Source organism: Fusarium flagelliforme (assembly GCF_020744385.1).
Source record: "Fusarium flagelliforme strain FIESC 12 MPI-CAGE-AA-0113 chromosome Unknown B0J16scaffold_6, whole genome shotgun sequence".
NCBI lineage: Eukaryota > Fungi > Ascomycota > Sordariomycetes > Hypocreales > Nectriaceae > Fusarium > Fusarium flagelliforme.
This window is the reverse complement of record NW_025763508.1, coordinates 458,679-479,109: the sequence shown is the minus strand read 5'-3', so window position 1 is coordinate 479,109 and position 20,431 is coordinate 458,679. Positions and strand designations below refer to the sequence as shown.

Genomic DNA, 20,431 nt, shown 5'->3' with positions numbered 1-20,431 from the left:
GGATACACTCGGCACTACCGGACATCACGTGATCGCAAGTGCTTCTGTTTCTTCTAGATTCTGTTGACGCAAGCCCCCTGTCAATCGCAAGCAGAGCACAGGGATTGGATGCAACCAGTGTAAGCCCTGCCGCAACAATACTTATTCCGCCCCGGATGCGGCGAACCCCGGTCAGCGGGAGACGGAGCTAGGATGGGTAGATGTACTTGACATCCATCCAATCCCATCACCACAAACCATCTACTATTCTTGTACTCCGTACTGTACACTACTACACCACACCCTTTCGCCATTAGCGGGCGACGCCTCTTCGCTTGGAGAATCTCAACTTTGCATCCAATTTTGTCCCTTTCTTCGTCTCTGTACACTTTGTTCTTTCGTTCTCTACTCTACAACTCGACTCGACATCGATACACCCACGAATACCTTGCGCCGAGATTAAGAAATTATACGCTACTATCGTATCCGCCACTTCTGCACATCCATCTACTATCCACCACAGCTCGCCATGAGCGCTTCCTCCAACGTCGCTCGTAGAGCGGTTGCCCGGAACCCCTTGATGGGAAATGGTGAGCACCGCCTTTTTCACCGATTACTGTTGTTGTCTTCGTGCTAACCCACCGAAGCCCGGGCCCTCTCTCGAGGTGTTACTCCTGCCATTCTTGGTCGCCACGTCAGTCGACATGCCAAAATCCCCGCCATCGCCCTATTGATCCCGCGGTCAATGAGTACCGACCATCACCGACCCGATCCCTCCAGCTCTGGTCCACCCCCGGGCTTCAATGCCGAGCAGGCTAAGAAGCCTCTTCCCAAGGATGGTAGCGGTTCTATGGTTGCCAAGAAGGAGGACAAGAAGCTTGAGAAGAACCCCAATGATACCTCAGTCCTAAAGTCAGCCGATGCTCCAGCCAGCGCCAAGGCTGATACGGAACAAGTTGTGGCTACCAATGAGGGTGTGATGGAGAAATCTGATGCCGCCCAAAAGGCCAAGGAGGAGAAGAAGCTTACTCTCTGGGAGAAGGTCAAGAAGGAGGCTCACCACTACTGGGATGGATCCAAGCTACTCGCTGCTGAGGTCAAGATCAGTTGGAGGTTGGCCCTCAAGATGGCCGCCGGATACGAGCTCACCCGTCGTGAGAACAAGCAGCTACAGCGAACGGTCCAGGATCTCGGTCGATTAGTGCCTTTCTCCGTCTTCATTATCGTGCCCCTGGGTGAGGCACTTCTACCTCTTGCCCTCAAGCTCTTCCCCAACATGCTTCCTAGCACATTCGAGGGACAAAAGTCAAAGGAGGCCAAGGCTACCCTCCTCCGATCAACACGTAAGGAGGTCAGCGAATTCTTGAGACAAACACTTGGCGAGGGTCTACCACTAAGCCAAGCAACAACACAAAAGGAGGAGTTCTCCAACTTCTTCCGCAAGGTGCGCGCAACAGGCGAGACACCTACCGCCCAGGACGTCATCAAGATCTGCAAGGCCTTCCGTGATGATCTTACCCTCGACAACCTGTCACGACCCCAGCTTGTGTCCATGTGCAAGTACATGAACCTCAGCACATTCGGAACCGACATGATGCTGCGATACCAGATCCGTCACCGCATGCGTCAAATCAAGCGCGACGACAAGGCCATTAGCTACGAGGGTGTTGACAGCTTGACCGTTGCTGAGCTCCAGGCTGCTTGTGCTGCTCGTGGCATCCGAACACACAGCGTTTCCCCCGCCCGTATGCGAGGCGACCTCCAGACCTGGCTCGACCTCCGACTTAAGGAGGGCGTCCCCTCAACACTCCTTGTCCTGAGCAACGCTTATATGTACGGCCAAGGTTCCGGTGAGGGCCACAACCAGGTCGAGGCTCTCATTGGTGTCATGTCTGCTATTCCCGAGGAGCTGTACCACGAGATCGAGCTTGAGGTTCACAGCGCTGAGGGTGCTGCCACTAACAAGCAGCGACTCGAGGTTATCCGAGAGCAGCAAGAGCTCATCGAGGACGAGGCAGAGCAGGACCAGGCTAGTCAAAGCTCCGGTTTCGCCACTCCTCGTGACACAGATGATATCGACGAGAAGGAGGAGAGACTCGCCCAGGCTCAAGCCGAGGGTCTCGGCAAGAAGCAAGTTAGTGAGATGCTTGAGGCAGAGATCGAGTTGGACAAGGCCGCCGAGACTGCCAAATCACTAGAGCAGGAGATCCATGCCAGCTCTGGTTCGTCCAAGGAGCAGAAGTAGAGGGAGATTTGAGGAAGAAACTAGCCTTTTGGCTTTATGTACCATGACTTGGGAGTGTTGTTTCATATGTATGACTGTATGGGATGGTATGGCATCAAGGCGGGATGGGAAAGGCGCTGTATCAATAACTGGGCCCAGCATTGAGAGGACCAGTATTACTTGTTTGGGATAGACCACTCTCGAGGCTGGGAAGCAATAGATTCCACTGAATGATTTTATCTGTATATATAATTTTCTGCATATGAGCGTGAGCATTTTTGGTATCAATTGTAGTGTCCTTGAACTGTCTACTAAGTTAATTGATGCCTGTGAGACCCTTGGCTAAGCTGCGTCATCGTTTGCGGACGTAGATCTTGATAGAGGGGTACTTGAGGGGAGAGCAAGAGTCGTCACTACAGCCACGGGAAGTAGGAGTAAAGGGTCAGAAAACAGCATGAGAGTCAATGAGAGTGTGAGTAAAAATAAGAATATCCTTCAGTAATTTTAAACTATCTATACCTCTATATATTCCATCCTGCCTGCGAGCTTTCAAGCCCCCCTCTATCTAGAAGTGGTCCCTGCGCCACATCTATCCTAGCTCCCCACGTCAACTTACCACTTCCACTCAACCTAGCATCCTCCAAGCTTCAACTCCCGCCAACTCCGCCCACTTTCACCTCACGACTCCTCTCGACCCTACAACTTTCGCAATCAATTCACTCTCTCTTTACCGTTGCGACTTGACACATTGGCCTCGCGATGACGGCAACCGAACAACAACAAGATGACTTCTCAAACGTCTCGTGGAGCGAGCACGTCCACGACCAGCAGACTCGCGCTGTACCGCCCGCTGAAGAGCCGGGGCATGATATGAATGCGCCTGGTACTGGCCTTGAAAGAGATGCTCCTTCTTTGGGCAATGAGAAGCTGGAGTGTACTGTTGATACGCCCATTAAAGAAAACGATGGCACCAAGGATGCCTTTGTCTCGTACCTCATAACCACAAACGTACGTACACTGCTTCTATTACATCGCAGTGATGCTTACAATTATAGTCTACGTTCTCCTCCTTCGCACGCTCAACTACCACCGTCCGCCGTCGCTTCACAGACTTCGTCTTCCTATACAAACAGCTCACCAAAGAATACCCCGCCACCGCCGTCCCTCCTCTGCCCGATAAGCAGCGCATGGAGTACGTCCGCGGCGATCGCTTCGGCTCTGATTTTACCGCTCGCCGCGCCCATTCCCTCCAGCGCTTCCTGATCCGTCTGTCCCTCCACCCTACGCTGCGCCGTGCCCCGATCTTGCACACTTTCCTCGAGAGCCCTGACTGGAACGCTACTATGCGCACCCGTGGTTCGCGCGTGAGCTCTGCTAGTGATCCTGGATCTGCGGGTGTGTTTGATAACTTTGCGGATACTTTTATCAACGCTTTTACGAAGCTGCATCGTCCGGATCGTCGGTTTTTGGAAGTCAAGGAGAAGAGTGATAAGCTTGATGATGACCTTGGACATATTGAAAAGGTTATTGCTCGGGTCGCTCGGCGTGAGACAGATTTGGAGGTGGATTTGCGAGATCTGGCAGAGCAGTTCCAAAAGCTTATCCCTCTTGAACCCCACGTGGAGCCTGCAGTTCACGGCTTTTCGGCTTCGATTGAGGACACAGCGGCTCACCTACGAAAACTAAAGGATATCACCGATCAAGACTACCTCGGATCTCTACGAGACATGCAAGCCTACTCCATCGCCCTCAAGAACCTCCTCAAGGCCCGCGAGCAGAAGCAGCTCGACTACGAACAACTTACCGAATACCTCAATAAGTCAACAACAGAGCGCGACACCCTCCAATCCGGCCACGGCGGCGGTTCCGGCGCAGGAAGCTTCCTCCGTGCCAAGATCGAAGACGTCCGCGGCGTAGACCACGAGCAAGCCCGCCGCGAACGCACCCGCAAGCTAGAACTCCGCGTCGAAGAGCTCACCCACGAGGTCGAAAGCGCGCGCAAGACGAGCGACATGTTTGACGACGAAGTAGTCAAGGAAGTAGCCGACTTTGAGCGCATCAAGAGGATCGAGATGAAGTCGCAGCTGGGTGGGCTTGCGGATGCGCATATTGAGTTTTATGGCGAGGTGGCGAGCATTTGGGAGAAGTATGTGGAGGAGATGGAGAAGGAGGGTATTACGAGTGCTTAGGATTGAGGTTTATGGTAATGGCGTTATAGGATATGGCGTTTGGTATGGCAAAGATGAGATGAGATGGATGAGGGATGACTGATTAAGTAGCTAGCCTGAATAAACATTCCACGACTGTTTGTCTGATCGCTCACGGAGAAATTGACACCGACCATTACTTGCTGGGGTGTAAAGAATACATTGCCTTGTCTAAAATGCTACAAGAATTACGGTCTCTCTAAATGGTGATATCTTCGAATGCACCTCACCGATTATAATCGCTGACTGCAATATAAATGTAACATAAATCTTGACATTTGAACCAAACGCCCATCCAAGGTCTATTGACTAAAGATAATATACCAACATATATCAAGTTATGAACTCCGCTGATCCATGCAAAAAGCACTCGAGCAGCTTTTTGGCTTTGAACCCAGGCTGCTATGCCTTATTCAACCTCCACCTTAACGTCTGCCACCAAGAGGTCTTCTTTCGTTTCTATCCTCATCGGTGCTGTCATCATCGCTTTCACTATCGCTATCATCACCAACAGCATAATGCTGAGTATCATCGCCTGCAAGTCTGTCGCGCGATGGCTCACGGTTATCGCGGTAGTCCTCGAATGGCTCCTCGTCGCTACCCTCAGCAAAGGCATCATATAGCTCTCCACCACGGGTTCTGCGGGCCTTGTTGCCGGTAGTTTTCTCGCCTGCGTTGAGAGGAGCCTCTTCCTCGTCGATGAGCTCGAATTCATAGGTGTTATGGGAGCTGTTGCGGAGACGACGACGACGAGCGATCCAGAAGTAAACACCTAGACCAATGCAGAAGGCTCCAATAAAACCGACGGCTCCGTAGATCCAGATCTGTGCCTTCTTTGAGGCACCAAATGTTGGAAGCCAGGATACCCATGAAGATGAGGCTGTGGATGATTCCTCGGCGGAGCTTTGGGTGCTTGAGGGCTCTTCCTCCTCGGTGTCGCTTGGTCGAGCAGGCTTGGTGGGCCGCTCAGGATGGTCGGAAGGGTGATCAATCAAGGTAGGTTTGGTAGCGGGAGGTGCAGTTGTTGTGGAAGCGGCGATTGAAGTAGTCGCTACGACTTTATCATGGTCGTCGTCATCGTTTGCGTTAGGCATAGGAAGTAGAGTTGCTTGGTCTGCGTCGATAGCCTCACCCCAAAGCTTCAAGCGCCAGTCGGTGAATTTGCCCTTGAACGAGTTCTTCTCGGTGTCTCGAACAATAATGGTCCATTTGCCAACACCAGTCTCTCCCCTAAGAATTGTTAGAAAGGTCACATCAGAGGAACAAGAAATACATACCAGTGAGCGACACTCATGAAGGTCCAGTCGACGTATCCAGCCTCCTTGGCGTCACTCCTTCGAGCAACAGCAAGATGACTGACCACGTTGTCAGGGCTGATAAGATCGACACTAAGATCTCCACGTCGAGTGTGCTCAACGTTCATGGTAACAGTAACATGTTCCACGCGAGCCAAGTTGGACTGCTTGAGCATGTCCTTGGTGACATCAAGAGTAACAGTCAAGCCGTCCCGGCCCTCAGGAATCGCCTTCTTCACATGGATCCAAGGAGAAAAGTACCACGATTGAGGCTTGACCAACTCCCAATCCTTAGCTCTCTCAACCAGAGCCCAAGAGTCGATCTTGCCGTATCCAAAGGTGTGACTGAATTTCTTGCCAATTGTGGTGTTTTGTTGGTTGGACTCGTCGCCATCGATGGGTAGCGCAGTATCCATAGCCAGGTACTGGAGATCCCTCCAAGTAAGATCAGGGCGGACCTGAAGGACGAGAGCGAAGATACCCGCAGCAAGAGGGGCAGCAGCGGATGTACCACCATGAGCCTTGTAACAGCTGTTCTTTCCAACATCGGTTGTGTGCTGATCATGTTAGCCAAAATAATTTGCATCTAGAAAAAGGAACCTACAATAGCATCACCACTTCCACTGCTGTAAGTGACGACCAACTGAGCAGAGCACTCCTCCGAGTAATACGGGTGAAGTCCAGTTCGGTCGACAGCTCCAACCGTGATACTGTAGATAGAGTTGGTGTATCCGTCAAAATTGCAGTTATCACCCTGGCCGGCACCATTTCCACTGGCGAAAACGTAAATGGAACCCTTTCCACTGCGTCCCTTTTGAATCGCCTTCAGCATCGCTCGTCGAATGACAACATCAGGCGCCTCCATAGTCTGACCATCATCGGCAGGTCCCCATGAACATGAGTAAATATGGTTGTCGTCGTACTTGTACATGAGCGCTTCCGCTTCGTCGGCGTCGCTAATCAGCTTACTGAGAATACGCAGACCAGCGACCTTTGAGTCGTAGGCGACACCAACACCACAAACATCGTTTCGAGCAGCCGCGACCTCGCCAGCGCAGCGGGTACCGTGTCGATCATCATCCAAGACAGGGGCAGGCTCGGCGTCGTTGTCGTTGAAATCCCAAGAGCCCTCGGCGAAGTAGTTGGGCTTAAGATCGTCGCTGTTCATGTCGAGACCATCGTCCACCACTGCCACAGTGACGTTCTTTCCAGTGATGCCTTCCAACCAGAGACCGGTCACATTAACGTCGTGGCCGGGCTGCAGGGGGTTCAGAAGATGCCACTGTTCCTTGAAGATGGGATCCTGAATATCTAACTGTTTCATAATTGTCTCTTGATACGCCGCTAGATCTTGAGCTCTGGCATTGTGGCGGTTCCCTAGAGAAGGCAAGCCTCTTGGAGCTGAAGGGACGACGTCTCGCTTGAAAAGGTGCTGTCGTGCTTCTTGCTTCTTCGACAATAAAATTCCATCAAGAGGATCAGAGCCGCCCAGATCTCGTTTCCGCCTCTTGCGCTCTGTGATCTCCTTTGTAACTATATCGTGGTCGGCCTTGGAGGCACGGAAAACGTGATGGTCGTCAAGCGCACCAAGCTTGCCCTCATGAGCAAGTCCGAGTCGGCTGGCGACTTGATCGGGGGTCGTTGCGCTATCGAGATGGAGGACATAATAATCGTTGGCAGCGTAGTCTCGTGTAGGTTTGGAGCTGTGAGCCAAAGCCGTCAAGCTGGCCAGGCTCAACAGTGAAGCGATCTTCATGTTGATGCGAAGGACGGAACCCTTGCAGCGCAAAGGGAGGTGCGAAGAGGCGAGGAGCTAATTTAAAACATCCAGGGTAAATGAGGTCGATAAAAATCGAATCGATAACTGAAGTAAGAAGAGAGATCAGTTCCTGAAGCGAGAAAGCAAAGTTGGGTCGAAAATCAAAGTGTCGGGGTTGCCACGCGAGCTTGAAGTGGGCTTAAGGAGATCAAGAATGCTACTGCGCTTGGTACGACCAACTTAATTGTCGGCGCAGGTCGCACAGCGGTATGCCAGCCGAAAACCGTTATAACCGTACCTATGAAGTTGAAGAGAATGAGGTTGCTTCGGGTGCGCGTGTTCAGAATGAAACTTTTGAGGAGTACAAGGTAGAAATGGCAGAGGAACAAAGAATTGGAGGCTTGCCGATGGTGATGTCGTGGCCTTGAATGGCTACAAGGCAGGTGCCGCCAAAGTTCCTGACCAAAATAGGGGACCTGCGCTGGAATTGCTGGGGTGCACGGCCTAAGAAGGCTTCAACTGCGCCACAAGGTGGGTGAGGCCAGATGGTCAATGCGAGATAAGATTTTCGATCATGTATTTTCGCTTTGGTATGGAGAGGGATCGACAGGCAGAAAAGACTTTTAAATATCGAACTCTAATAATATCATTCCTTCTCTTCTCTTGGAATTCTCTTGAGATATAATTGTAGTCCCTGTAACTGTACTCCCTATAATAGAGACACAGTCATCTGTTCAGACCCTCCTTCCAAGCCACAGCTCCGCCACTCCAGACAGATCTCAAACACTAAGAACCGAGAATAGACCAGATCTGGACCCGTGCCCAGTAATCTACGGCCTAGACTGAACATCAATAAGCGGCTCAATAGTGGCACGGTCCTGAAACAAGAGGAGCACGAGGAAGTTCCCGTTGAGTGTGGTTGCCAAGACAAGATTTTCAATAATTAGAAGCTTTTAAATTAATTCTAAGCTCGCTCTAAAAAAGATCTTCCCCCAGTCTACCGCTAAACGCCTTTTAAATCCATCCATTTGAATCATGATATGCTGCTTCCTTACAGCGACTCCTCCTTGTGGATCTCAATACCGGGTGGTGCTCCTGTAAACGCCTTGCATTGCGCGTACACCACGAATTGAGCACCCACAAGACCGCATGTCATGACAATACGCGGTCCAAGTCCAGTAAGCAACAACTTCTTTGGTCCAAATTCTCGAGCAAGTTGGAACATGCGACTTGTTGCGCCCTGGCTCTTATCGCCAGCACCCTTGTTGATGGCGGACAAAAGGGTATCGGCAGGATGAGAAAGCACTGCAGCTGCAGCACCGGCGGTGACACCCGAGGTCAACTCTACTCCTGTCGACTCGAGTTGTGTGAGCTTCTCCTTGCGCTCAGGACCCATGGCGCGGAAGATGACTTCGTTGACGGCTTCGTGAACAGAGAATTGACCAACAGCGAAAGGGATTTGCTTGAACAAGAGCGGCACAAAACCCGAGTAGAAGCCCTTGAAGCCCTCCTCACGCGCCATTCTCGCGAAACCTGAGAGCAAGCCATCGGCGTATCCTCTTTGCGAAACGAGTCGAATACGTGTAGCTTCGAGCGGGCAGAGGAGAATATCAGCGAAGAACTCGGCCGATGCACTGGCAGTAAGATAAACGCCTGTTCGGTGGTCGACAGCCTTCTCGGGACCTCCAAGCATGGAGATGTACTTCTTCTTGAAGAATTCGTAGCCAGCGAACTTGGCACCGCCCTGGACGAGGTAACCGACAGCCGTGGGGCCAAAGCCTGTCAATAGCGCTGAAGCACCCTCCTTGGCGACGATACTGCGACCGGCTGAGAGCATGTTGTATCCCTTCAAGGCATCGTCGACCTGGATTCGAGTCTTGACGACATCAATTGGGGTCACAGCCTGTGATTGTTAGTTTGCGATCATTCGCATGTGCACGCGACACTTACACCATGGGTAGACGTCGCAGCAAGGGCGCCTGCGCCAAAGAACTTGACATAATCGCTGAGGGTGAAATTGGGCACTTCCGACTGTTTGGCCGCCATTTTGAATCGTTGTGGACAAGAATTACTATTACTTTGTTTTGGTCAAGATGCGCGTTTGTGTGATTTTATGTTTTACTTGCAGTTGATGACGTCGTTCCGTTAATACCGAGGACCTGCTCCCCAACCTTGATCTGGGAGGCCCGATTGTGCCGTCATCGGTCCGCTTTGACGTTTGTTGGCGCTTTCTAGTTCGTGTTGGTCTCTTACAGAGATAGCATAATGATTGTTTAGTTTTTAGAGGTCAGCTATTTTTTCTTTGGTAGGATTTTCTAGCTTTGCTTTCGGGCTGCCCGGGCTTTGCTGCTTTGCTTGGCTGCCGTGAGACCCTCCATCGGCGGCCCGGAATGTAGTGGGGCGCGATTCGGCACCGAGATATCGGCTTCTTCAACGGAAGAGCGAAGTGACATCAGACCGCATGAGTTGTTATCGATCGGGGATAAATCGCAATGTCTTTCGTGATTTTTATGTTTCTATGAGCGATATACCGAGGGGTGAGTGGAGGTACAAAGCTTCTCAACTTGCGAACATGCTGTTGCAGGGTAAATAACGAACAATTGCCAGCCCAAGGAAACAACTTAGACGATCGTGACATAGACTATACACGAAACTGTGCTGATCTACTACAATTGGCCATAAATTTAGAGTACAACTTCTTGCCTTTTCCGAATTCCAAGACTCGCCATCACCGCCAACCGTGTGTCCTCATTTCGAGTATATTGGGTCCCGAACTGCGATAAAACAACTGATTCGACCGCCTACATCTTTCGGCTTTAGAATATTGACTCAAGTTTCCATTACACGCAGCATTACTCACCATCTAAAATAACTCACCGTTAAAATGCAGGAGAACGACAGCTCTTACGAGCGACTTGATACCTCTCTTATGACGCATTGGAGACCCTTCGCCGAAGGAAGGAGGGTCAGAACCCTGATCTTGGTGTTCATACAGAAGCTTCCTCATCGTCGACATCCATGGCGTCCGAATCCTGCCCTGTGGATAGACGCATAGGAGCTGAAGTCGGTGAAATTGCCATATCAACGTCTTCTGGCTCTGGTTCTGACGGTGCCTTGCCTTGTTCCAGTCTGTCGGCGAGTATATCAGAAGGCCTCGGCTCTGAGGGCGGCGGCGGAATGTCATCGGCAGACAAGGTAGTAGTCTTTACGACTTCTCCGGCTTGCATCTTAGCCTTGACCTTTTCCAAGGTACGACCAAGCATATCAAGCCGTCCTCCATGCTTTATATCCTCGGCAACTTCGTCAAAGTCTGTGACATCCGTACTGTAGATGTTGACCTGCCGAATGCCATAGAATAGCATGTAGTTGCATGTTGCGTCGCTGATTGACCAGTCGTCTGCCATGAACTGTCTTTGCTGGTACGCGCCCGGAACGTTTTGACCGAAAGGCGAATAAGTTCGAACAAGATCTGGACGATCGCCCTCTGCCCCAAGACGAACAACAGCCATGAGAAAGTAGGGGAGCCGGTCGACTTCTTCGAGGCATACGTGATCCACACCCTCCTTTTGAGCCCAGACTGGCAGTGTCAAGGTCTTGAGCTGTTTGATAGACAGACTATCGCACGGGTTGTTGTTCGATTGATAGAGAACACGCACGAGCCAGGGGTCATGCGGAACCACGAACATCTGACGACCTTTCCACTCCTGGTGCCCGAAGGCTTTGTCCACGACGTCTTGGATGCAGGCACCAGGATCTTCTGGCTTAAATACGTGTTTGCTCAGCTCTGCAATCTCGTTCGCCGACAATGGGATATCATCTCCCGTTGTAGGATCACAGGGAGGGTGGCTGAGTCGGAAGATGTCTTGCGACCAGAATGTTTCGTTCATCAAAGACGAGTCGCAGACATCTTTGAACGATTCAGAAGGAAGGATGCCAAGGTCGAGAAGAACCTCATGGACCTTTTCTCTATCCTCTGTGGCCTTTGCGACCTCGGCATCTTCCTTGCCGAACATGTGCCATGCGTAACCTAGTATGGGATTCATTGCCTCCGATTCTGCAAACCATTTAAGGTCTTTGGTGAGATCGGGGCTCATCATCCCATTGCAGTAGATATGCCGGATAACTACAATCAAGCAATCTATGCCAGTACTCCACTGTATTCCCTCCCACAACGGGGGATAGTTGGCGAGGCGATTGGCAGCGGCTTCTCCATTTCGATCAAAGTCGTACACTCGTCGGACATCGGAGGATTCCATGCTGATCGGGTGATGGAAGAGTGAGGTTCGTGCTCTCGTATTATGGGGGGTCTTCTTCGAATGCCTGCAGTTGCTGTTCGTATGTTCTTATGAGTGATGGAAGATGATTGCTCGGGGATGTGCGGTCGAGGATATCTGATCGAGGATGTTTTCAAGAGAAAGAATTCGAGTCTTGGGCCAAGGTGTACCATGAAAAGGAAACAGGCAGCCGCAGATATTTGCTTTCTGACAGTGCACGCCAGCTGGTCGTGATTAACTGCACAAGTGGTCAATAAAGTCAATGACAAGTCATTTGCTGCAAACAAGTCACCTTGGGGAGCTAGGTGGGTAAGAAATGTTCCCTAATACTTAGGGTACAGAAATAAAGTAGACCAAATGCTAGCCTAAGCCGGCATAAGGTAGCCAGATTATTTCGTCTCTTATGCTTTCGGCGATCAATTCTTCTGACACTCTGAGGGGGAGGGAGCTAGGAGTAAGCATTTGTTCTTCGATAAGATGTATCCGCGTGGTGACGGTATTCGTGTCCTAAAAACCCATTCGTTAGTGAGTAGTTCTCAGTGATACTATGTCTCTCAACCAGTCCAATGATCGAGACAAAGCTTCACGTATCAAGAGAACCAGTACAGTCACTTGCATCAAACAAATTGTCGAAGTAGTAATATGGTAGTTGTATTGAATAGCATCTGTAGTGGCCAACTGAACACTATACACTTGTTCGTCCTTGGGATTCGATCTGACTTTCCATGCTCAACCTGATTCTCTCAAAGTCCGAGTGGTGTGTTTGCGACGTAAATTGAGGCTCGGAAATGAATCAAGATGCTGGTATCAACCTGAGGAACTGTGGGTGGATGGATGTACCTGTCTCTGCTGGCGATTGTTCCGTCTGGAACCAGGGTTGCAATAATTCGACTCTGTCACCCTGAAGGGAAGATGTCTTCACATTCGCCTGAACCAGCTGATTGTAGAGCTGGGTGTTACTCTGTTGCACTGTTCGAAGCGTCTTAGCTTGATTCGTAAGGCTGTGCTCGAGTATGGCGATGTTTCGGCGCAGTTGCTCATTCTCCTCAACAAGTATTGCCTCTTTGGAAGGAGATTTGGCCTCCATCTCTAGAGCTTGCACTCGCGCATGCAGTTCTGAAGTCACGGATTCCACGATCGGATGGAGTGCTTCAAGTTCAGCTCTGAGACGGTCTTGACCCCATTCGAGACGATCCAAGCGATTTGAAGGCTGCTCGTCGGGTGAGCGTTAAAAAGAAGGAGAATGGATGGCACCAGAGCTCATAACGTCGGATGGCGAGCTCCCATGGCTGGTATAAACTTCGCAAGTCTCTAGCCAGCGGCAAGGAACTGGAGGTAGGCACTGATCACGGTCTTGAGAAGGGAGCTCCTCTTCCACTGCCGACGAGCTCTCAGGGTCGCTCGTTACAGAGCCCTTGTTTTGCTTCTTGTTAGGCTTGTCGGGTTTCTCAGCCTCGTGAGGTCGTTTTTGTTGTGAGCTCATGGTAGGCAGATTCTTCGAAACGGGTGTTGTAAGCTTGCTAGTATTTGGTATATATCGAGAGCTGATGTTGGTGGTAACTTGAAATCTGTTGGGGAGGGGTCGTAGAAGTAGAAAAGCATCCATGGATGAGTTAGAAAGGCACGAGTTAAATAGGTAGCTAGGCAGGAACAGTGGCCGACCGTGGAAGGTGCCAGTCGAAGCCCTTAGTGCTACAACCTCGCTTTCATTATTTTAGTATAGCAAGTCCTAAAGTCGCACTAAACTTTGTACATCGAGCCTACAGATCAGGCTTCTAAAGCTTCTGCATCCTGTCTACAGTTGTCCCAAGATCCAAGATTATCCAACGCCGAGCCTCACACTCTCAACCAGCGTAAAGTATCAACATTCAAGCCATTCGATCACGCGATCGACAGCTTCATTCACACTGTTTCTAGAGCGTAGTAACAACACCTAACGAATATCTCCAAACGGAAATTGCTGACAGGTAGTTACAGATTCACAGGAGCTATAGGATAGAGCGAGCATCGCAATCGTTCCTATCAAGACCAAACCTCTCCTCTCTCCTCGCCCCCACCCCCCGCGACGAGTCGATGGCAACTGACTATAACTCGACGGTCACTGGCTATGGCCCAGCATTTGGCTCTCATCACGGCCATCAGAGGGGAATTCTTCAATCAATGCTGAGGAGTCCTCTTGGCCGCACGTTGGAGGGCCCTTGTCTTGCCTCTTGCTAGGCTGGCTGCGGTCAGCCTCATGAGGTCACTTCCGTGAACTCATGGCATGCGATTCTCCAAACAGATACTGAATGCTTACTGAAGTCTGTAATAAGCTTGATGGCAAGTATTGGTTGCCAGTGTTTGAGGTAAGCTTCCTGGTATCTTTGGTAGATGGTAGGAGCTGATGTTGGAGTTAAGTTGAAATCTGTTGGGAGGAGTTTCAGGAGTAGGAAAGGTAGGATGGAAAGGCAGGAGCGGTGGTCCGTTGTGAAAGGTGCAGGCCCGATCCCTTGGTGTAAGTTCAACGACCTCACTTTCATCACTTTGCGCATAAAAACTCCAGAAATTCTAAGGACCTCTGGAGTTTGAGCCTGTCGATCATTCATCTGATGCCTGCACGTCTTATCACTACCTACATGTGAAGAATCGTACCTAGGTATCCGACGCTGAGGCTCAAACTCTCCATAAGGCGGTTCCATCATGGAGGCAACGGTCTCAGTCACTTCCCATCTAAAGCAGGGCATATACACTGGTCCAACATCTCGAAAAGCAAGTTGTTTGTCAGTTACGGATCCCCAAGAGCTCTAGGATAGAACACCGCGACCGTTCCTACCAAAACCACCGTACGCTCTCGTTCGAGATAAATTAAACACAAAACTGTGCTAATAGATAGGAATTGACAATGTCTTTAGAGTACAGCCTTTTGCATCTTCCAATTTCGACACGCCATTTTCACCAGCCGGTGTATCTCATTCCGAGTATGCTAAGCCCATAAAGTCCTTCTGTGTGATCAAGTAGAAGCGTCCTCAATCGGGCAAAGCGCTGATATTTCAACGGATTCAGTCGTGGCCGGTTGTGCTGAGCTCCTGGGTTTCACCAGATGTCGGGTTCTTGGTGTCTTCCCCTTTCAGTGACTTGATCTCTTTCAAGACGGACTTGAGTTCTGTTTCCTTTGCGTCCAATTGAGACACCTTACGTACAAAATCGTCTACTGCTTCGCGCCAAGATGCGAGCTTTCCGTTCTGAGATGTGACCTGCGCGTGGGAATGTCTGATCCCGTTCTCCCAAGACATATACTCTCCCTCCGACAATTGCTGCTTTGCCTGCGCAGAGTACGCCTCTTCCTTCAAGAATTTGTACTCTTCCCTCAACGATGCACGCCTCTTGTAGAGAGCCGCAATCTTCTTCTGGCGGGCCAGAAGTGTTGTCTCTCTCTCGATACGGTTGACCGTTTGCTGTATTAGCGCGTCCATGGCCATTTCCTCGGCAATATCCTCGGTGTTGCTGTCGAGAAACTCGTCATGGTTGCGCTCTACATAGAGTTAGTATTTTGGAACCAACTATCCAGAGTTTCTGTACTCACTACTCATTTTGGGAGAGTTGGTGGTGGAGAGGTTCTGGCGGATGTTGGTCGATTCCGTTCTGGTGGGATATGGTGTGGAAGAGTAGAGGTTTGAGTTTTTGTGTGAAAGAGGATCTTCGAAGTAATTCAAGGATGCCTCAGCTAGTTGTGAATCACTAGCTCTTATATGGTAGAGTGCTCGTTTGACAATTTCCTACGGCCGCCTTGCAGTGCTACGGCAGCTCCGGCCCAAACCGGCTTGACCTTCAAGTCAAGGTATGAGCAGACCTGAGCCCCAAGCCAGAGAACGGTTTTAGGAGTACTTATAATGGAGATAAGTATAAGAAAAGGTCCTAGGTACCTATTTACTTGTCACTTATGCTAATGATGCTGGTGTTGCGTTTGGATACCTTTACTTTGACAGTCAAAGATGTACTCGGATCTACTGACGATTAAAATCACAACGTGCATGGACAGCAAGAACAGAACAACAACAAAAAATATCGCAAAGGCACGTCTATCACATGAACAACCAATATGTCCATTTACTATTGACATAACAACTAATCGGACCGTTCCCGATTATCTACCTCAAGCATCCTCAATCTAGCGCTCTACTCCCTCGTCCTCAAGACCTCTCCATACATCTAGCACCCGATATTCAAGGCCAAGACGAAAACTCCTTCAAAGATAACATGGTAGCATGAAGATACATAAGTAGTGTAGACAGCGCTTTGCTATTGTAGCTATTGCTGCCGCTGCTGCTCGGATGTGCCGAAAACAGGCTGCAAGTGTCAACGGCATGGCCTCTGGTGTTGCAAAATGTGCAACCGAGGATATGATCGTGGTGCTAGGAGGTCTTTATAATATGAGCGGTGTCGAGATCTCCTGCTCAGCCTGATACAATGTTCTCTCGCCGTTCAAAAGGCTGGATCCTGCGCCGGGGGCGGTGGGCGAGTAAATATTGGCTCGATGCCGTGCTCAAAGAACTGTGAGAACCATCTTCGGAATCCCGGGTGGTCAAGTACGAGTTTGCAAAGGGCGGCCCATCTGACCAACGCCCTTGGCGGTTTCACAATCGACTGAATCATTCCCCTTCTTCTTGGCCTTGTCATCCTCGCTGTCAGAGAGGCCGAGGATGAAAGCAACCTCCGCCATCAGGTGCAGGTTTTCCCGTTGCTTTTCTCGCTGCTAACGTCTAGTGGTTGCTGTGTCCTTAGATCCGTCAACGGTATCATTGCCACAGTTGCCCAGGCGTTCCGATTGGCGTCGGCCAACGGACTTATCTGAACTAGTAGATGGCATAGTGAGAAGCGTCCAGGGGAGTGGGTGTAGAGAGGTATATAGTAGTTGGTATTGAGATATGGTCGGTGAATTCGCTTTTCTGTAAGGAGTGGTGGAAGGGAGAGGCCTGAGAAATAGAAGCATCCTCGATCTCATCAGACATCCCGCCGTTGCCAGATGCAATCTCAGCTTCGTCGACTGGAATTTCGACGCTTCGCTCCTCAGATTCCCTATCGCGTTCAATGGTTCGTGTGCGCTCCTCTGCGTTCCTCCCGTTTCTCTTCTCGAACGAGCAACGAAATCTTTCAGATTCTTCAGGTCTTCAGTTCGACTTTGAGATCTTGATGATCTGAAATCACATCTTGAGGTTGAGGAATGTCGTGATTCACAACCCTGTCTGGCTGAGATCGGTTGTCAACAAAGTGACGCTGAAGCGGCTGGTTATATATAACTTTTCTTCAGTTAGTCCTCGAGAGGTTCTGAGTCTGGGTGTTCCTGCTTGGCAACATCATCAACCAGGAGCATAAAATGTGCAATGGTAGCTTCGTGAACTTCTCCAAGTAAAATCATTGCCTTGGTGGTCGAAAGATCTCGCTGAAGGCCTTGAGATGCTTGCTCTCATCATCTCCATGTTGCAGCAATCCCGGTATATACGATATGTCCATACTGCCATCGTTGGAGACCATGATTGACATGATTCGATCGAACATGTCAACATTAATTTCTGTTGTCGATGGAGGGCTGCTTAGGCCTCGATAAACATCTGCTGCCAGAGCTGAAATTCTTTGACCTGGTCATTGTCAGTGATATATCTTATGATGCAGGTTTTAGAGAGCTTACGAGGGCGGATGGGCTTCGTCGTCCGTAGTAGAAGTTATATACAATGTTTCTCCTTCTCAATGATGAGGTTTTGAAGTGTAGCGTTGGCGATCTATTGAAAATTATCAGTACGATGTTTTGAGGTGGAGGAGAGATGTATACCTTTTCGCATGAGTGAACGACACTGACAGCACATCTTGCGATAGTCCGTCCTCGAGGTATACCTTCTCAGCGACTGTTTCGCCAAATCGAAACAGTAGGTCTGACAAGCCGCTAGGACTTTCAGCTGCTCGCTCATGAAGATCATGCTCAGAGCGATTCCGTTACCCTGTTGAAGTGTTTGGAGAGTCCTCGCAAGTTTCACATCGTTTCTTTTTGGGTCTCCCGGCTCCCTGGCATCTTTCACAAACGGGTTTCGTCTTTTCTAGGCAATATGCGCACCTTACTTGCCCGGTTCAATCTCTTGTTCGCAACCGACTTCGACGCAGTCTGTCTTGATGCCGTCGTGGGTGGAAGGGACGTTTAGTACAGATGACGCGTATCGGATCGCAGTAACGAGTCGTACAATGCCATTCCGTATATATACGGGTGAGCGATTCACTGAGTCAGAACCTGAGTGAAGCTCTTTGAGTATAGTATATGACTCGAGTCGTCAGGCCTGTGGTAGTGTGCCCTTCGATGACTCAATCCATCGACCAACTTGCATCCCGGATGGAGCAATAGCTCACATTTGCGACTTGCAAACACCGCTTGATTTGATGGATGAGCTTCTTCCTCAGCAGGTGCTGCACTGTGAGAGAAGGCACTAGTCACATATGAGTGCATGGTGGTGTCGATATAGTTCAGTTGGCGTAACGGATTTTGGATAAAAGAGTTTGAATCGTATATATATAGTTGACTGGTGGTATCGCAGGCCATGTACTGACGAGATGAGACAGAAAAACTTCCACTGCCACGTTGGAACGCCCGAAGAGCCCTGGTGATGACAGGGTCGGAAAAGATGTCCACGTTGTGTGTCAGCCATAATCGGCGGTCATCGTACCGACACACTACTGTGTATTGGATAGCAAAGACCAATCTCACCACACCCCTTTGCATACAGGGTGGACGATCAGTTGGGTAAGGAGCTGAGCGAAGGCTTTCAGAAAAAGCACGTGCTTCAACCCATCACCATGAGAGTGATAGTACCTCATTAAACTTGTGCTGAGCTCTCTTGGCCCACTCAAGACCATGACCATTCCTGATACTCTCTTCATTCCATCGTAGGTTGGCCAGTACAGCCGCAACCGTAACCCAGGTAATCTCAGTCTTGGGTTTGCCGAGGGCATGTCGGGACATCATGGCAGTCGTTCTGGTCGTTCGCAGCTTTGCTGCCCATTCGACCCATTCAGCCTTCGACTCTGGCATCTCATGAACGCCCCATTCCTCCCAAGCCTGCAAGAACTGGCGATGCCACATCATATAGTGGCGATATGAGCCACCACGGGTTGCGTCTGCGAATGCGGACGCAGACCTTCCACAGAGCCAGGAGCCAGGGATGACTGTTCAAAGACATCCTTCTCCAAGCCTTCTTCTCGGGGGACCCATCCCACAATCGACGGACCTCTGCCTCTTTTTCGGCAGTCCAGTTCTCATCAGGCTATTTGTGTAGGAAGCCAACCAGCTCATCGATACCACTCGCATCGATGGGTTCGTTGGAGTCAACCAACTTTTTCGCCGCCTCTGTGGCCACACGGTTTTCGTCCACGTTGTCACTTTCGGAGGGGCGAACGCGCTTCTTTTTCGGTGGCTCAGCATCGGTGCTTTCAGTCGGTCGTCCACTGGGTGCCATAATGAATCTGACTTTCCCGTTAGCCTGTCGACTCTGCTATGACAAATCTACTCACCCAGAAAGGCTGCAGAGAATCGTTATATATAAGCGTTGACGGTGCTTAACCTTCAGTTATATAATGTCGATGTGCACCGATTCAGTTCGAAGTGCATGCGTCTTGTGAGGCTGTATGTAGACGCTACCAGAGTTCATCAGGGTTCCAATCTCCGATGCTTGGCCAAAGGCCGGGGCAGAGTCAGAGTTGCCTCCGCGGCCACCTCAACGAATGGAGGCTCTTCGCATCATGCCTCCTCGAGTCGGGGCACCATGGGACGCTCAAAACCCTGCGGCAATGCCGGGAGCCGGAGCTTGGCTGGCTGAATCGCCAGAGGAGTTTTGGGCGTTGTCCGCCGCATAGTTGTTGCCTTGTGAGGCCATCACGATACTGCTAATACGTGAGTAAATAGCAGTTATTGTTCGGTGAGCTTTTCAGCAGAAACAAGTGAAATAGTGATGTTGACCTGGGTTGTATATAATAGGTGACAATCAGAGGCGGAGTGGCAATGTGTAGGAGCGCTGGATGGGGCAACGACGGGTCTGCCATGTTCACTGCCCATGATAGGTCAAAGGTTTCGTAGTACCGGTGGTGGTTGAAGAGCAAAGACACACTCGTATATATATGTATATATGTGTGTGTGTGCGTGCGTGTGTGTGTGTGTGCGTTCAATCGATGTGCTGGGCGGTACTACTGTAGCCTCTCCATCGAAGACCTTTTTGCACCGGGTTGACATAATATCGAGTAGCATCAACGTAATTCCGACCTCACATCCTCCAGTGACGGCCAAATCGGTACAGTCTACCAGGTCTCCTGGACCATTGGACTGACCAGCCTGCGCGCTGCACCGTTGAAAGACTCGTCGATTGTAGCTCGCATCCAAACGAAGAGATCAGTGGACATCTTTAGAGCGTCCTTCGAAATGTCTGATTTGTGGAGATCTTGTGTATCAACCTCCACCGTCACCTGCACCACGCTGGTTCTGCGCCAGGTCGCGATATCCGTCTTCAATCTTATGCTGTCCAGATAGTCCGACTCTTCACCAGAACGTTCATTCTCGGCTTTGAGAGCTCATATATAGTAGGGAAAAGGCCGTATTGACGACAATGTGGGCAACCGAGGTTGTTGCGCTGCTGGGAGGAGCTGGCAGTTATTAGTCAGGCCTTAAGAGGATGAAGAGTCGA

The 20,431-nt window shown here is 50.3% G+C and overlaps 7 protein-coding genes across 7 annotated transcripts; 2 read left to right on the top strand and 5 right to left on the bottom strand.

The window, feature by feature from the left end:
* The first annotated feature begins 244 nt into the window (after positions 1-244).
* B0J16DRAFT_308186 (LETM1-like protein-domain-containing protein) lies at positions 245-2,674 on the top strand. Its single transcript, XM_046124870.1, has 2 exons — positions 245-569; positions 627-2,674. The coding sequence occupies exons 1-2, from the start codon at positions 509-511 to the stop codon at positions 2,222-2,224; spliced, it is 1,659 nt and encodes a 552-aa protein (XP_045979725.1). The 5' UTR covers positions 245-508; the 3' UTR covers positions 2,225-2,674.
* Positions 2,675-2,841: 167 nt separating this feature from the next.
* Positions 2,842-4,635, top strand: B0J16DRAFT_290472 (uncharacterized protein). The gene is made up of 2 exons (XM_046124255.1): positions 2,842-3,211; positions 3,259-4,635. The coding sequence occupies exons 1-2, from the start codon at positions 2,963-2,965 to the stop codon at positions 4,390-4,392; spliced, it is 1,383 nt and encodes a 460-aa protein (XP_045979724.1). The 5' UTR covers positions 2,842-2,962; the 3' UTR covers positions 4,393-4,635.
* On the bottom strand, positions 4,625-7,877 carry B0J16DRAFT_308179 (peptidase S8/S53 domain-containing protein). Its single transcript, XM_046124869.1, has 3 exons — positions 6,310-7,877; positions 5,688-6,262; positions 4,625-5,640 (listed from the first exon to the last, which is right to left on the bottom strand). The coding sequence occupies exons 1-3, from the start codon at positions 7,459-7,461 to the stop codon at positions 4,836-4,838; spliced, it is 2,532 nt and encodes an 843-aa protein (XP_045979723.1). The 5' UTR covers positions 7,462-7,877; the 3' UTR covers positions 4,625-4,835.
* A 514-nt stretch (positions 7,878-8,391) lies between these two features.
* B0J16DRAFT_166983 (mitochondrial carrier domain-containing protein) lies at positions 8,392-9,713 on the bottom strand. Its single transcript, XM_046122331.1, has 2 exons — positions 9,415-9,713; positions 8,392-9,367 (listed from the first exon to the last, which is right to left on the bottom strand). Exons 1-2 carry the CDS (start codon positions 9,508-9,510, stop codon positions 8,516-8,518), a joined length of 948 nt encoding a protein of 315 aa, XP_045979722.1. The 5' UTR covers positions 9,511-9,713; the 3' UTR covers positions 8,392-8,515.
* A 738-nt stretch (positions 9,714-10,451) lies between these two features.
* B0J16DRAFT_386970 (uncharacterized protein) lies at positions 10,452-11,720 on the bottom strand (the record flags this gene model as incomplete). The annotated part of the gene is made up of 1 exon (XM_046131623.1): positions 10,452-11,720. One exon carries the CDS (start codon positions 11,718-11,720, stop codon positions 10,452-10,454), a length of 1,269 nt encoding a protein of 422 aa, XP_045979721.1.
* Positions 11,721-12,531: 811 nt separating this feature from the next.
* Positions 12,532-13,221, bottom strand: B0J16DRAFT_402532 (uncharacterized protein; the record flags this gene model as incomplete). Its single annotated transcript, XM_046132662.1, has 2 exons — positions 12,532-12,948; positions 13,006-13,221. The coding sequence occupies 2 exons, from the start codon at positions 13,219-13,221 to the stop codon at positions 12,532-12,534; spliced, it is 633 nt and encodes a 210-aa protein (XP_045979720.1).
* A 5,181-nt stretch (positions 13,222-18,402) lies between these two features.
* B0J16DRAFT_346332 (uncharacterized protein) lies at positions 18,403-18,981 on the bottom strand. The gene has a single exon (XM_046128436.1). The coding sequence runs from the start codon at positions 18,841-18,843 to the stop codon at positions 18,550-18,552; it is 294 nt and encodes a 97-aa protein (XP_045979719.1). The 5' UTR covers positions 18,844-18,981; the 3' UTR covers positions 18,403-18,549.
* Between the last annotated feature and the right edge of the window lie 1,450 nt (positions 18,982-20,431).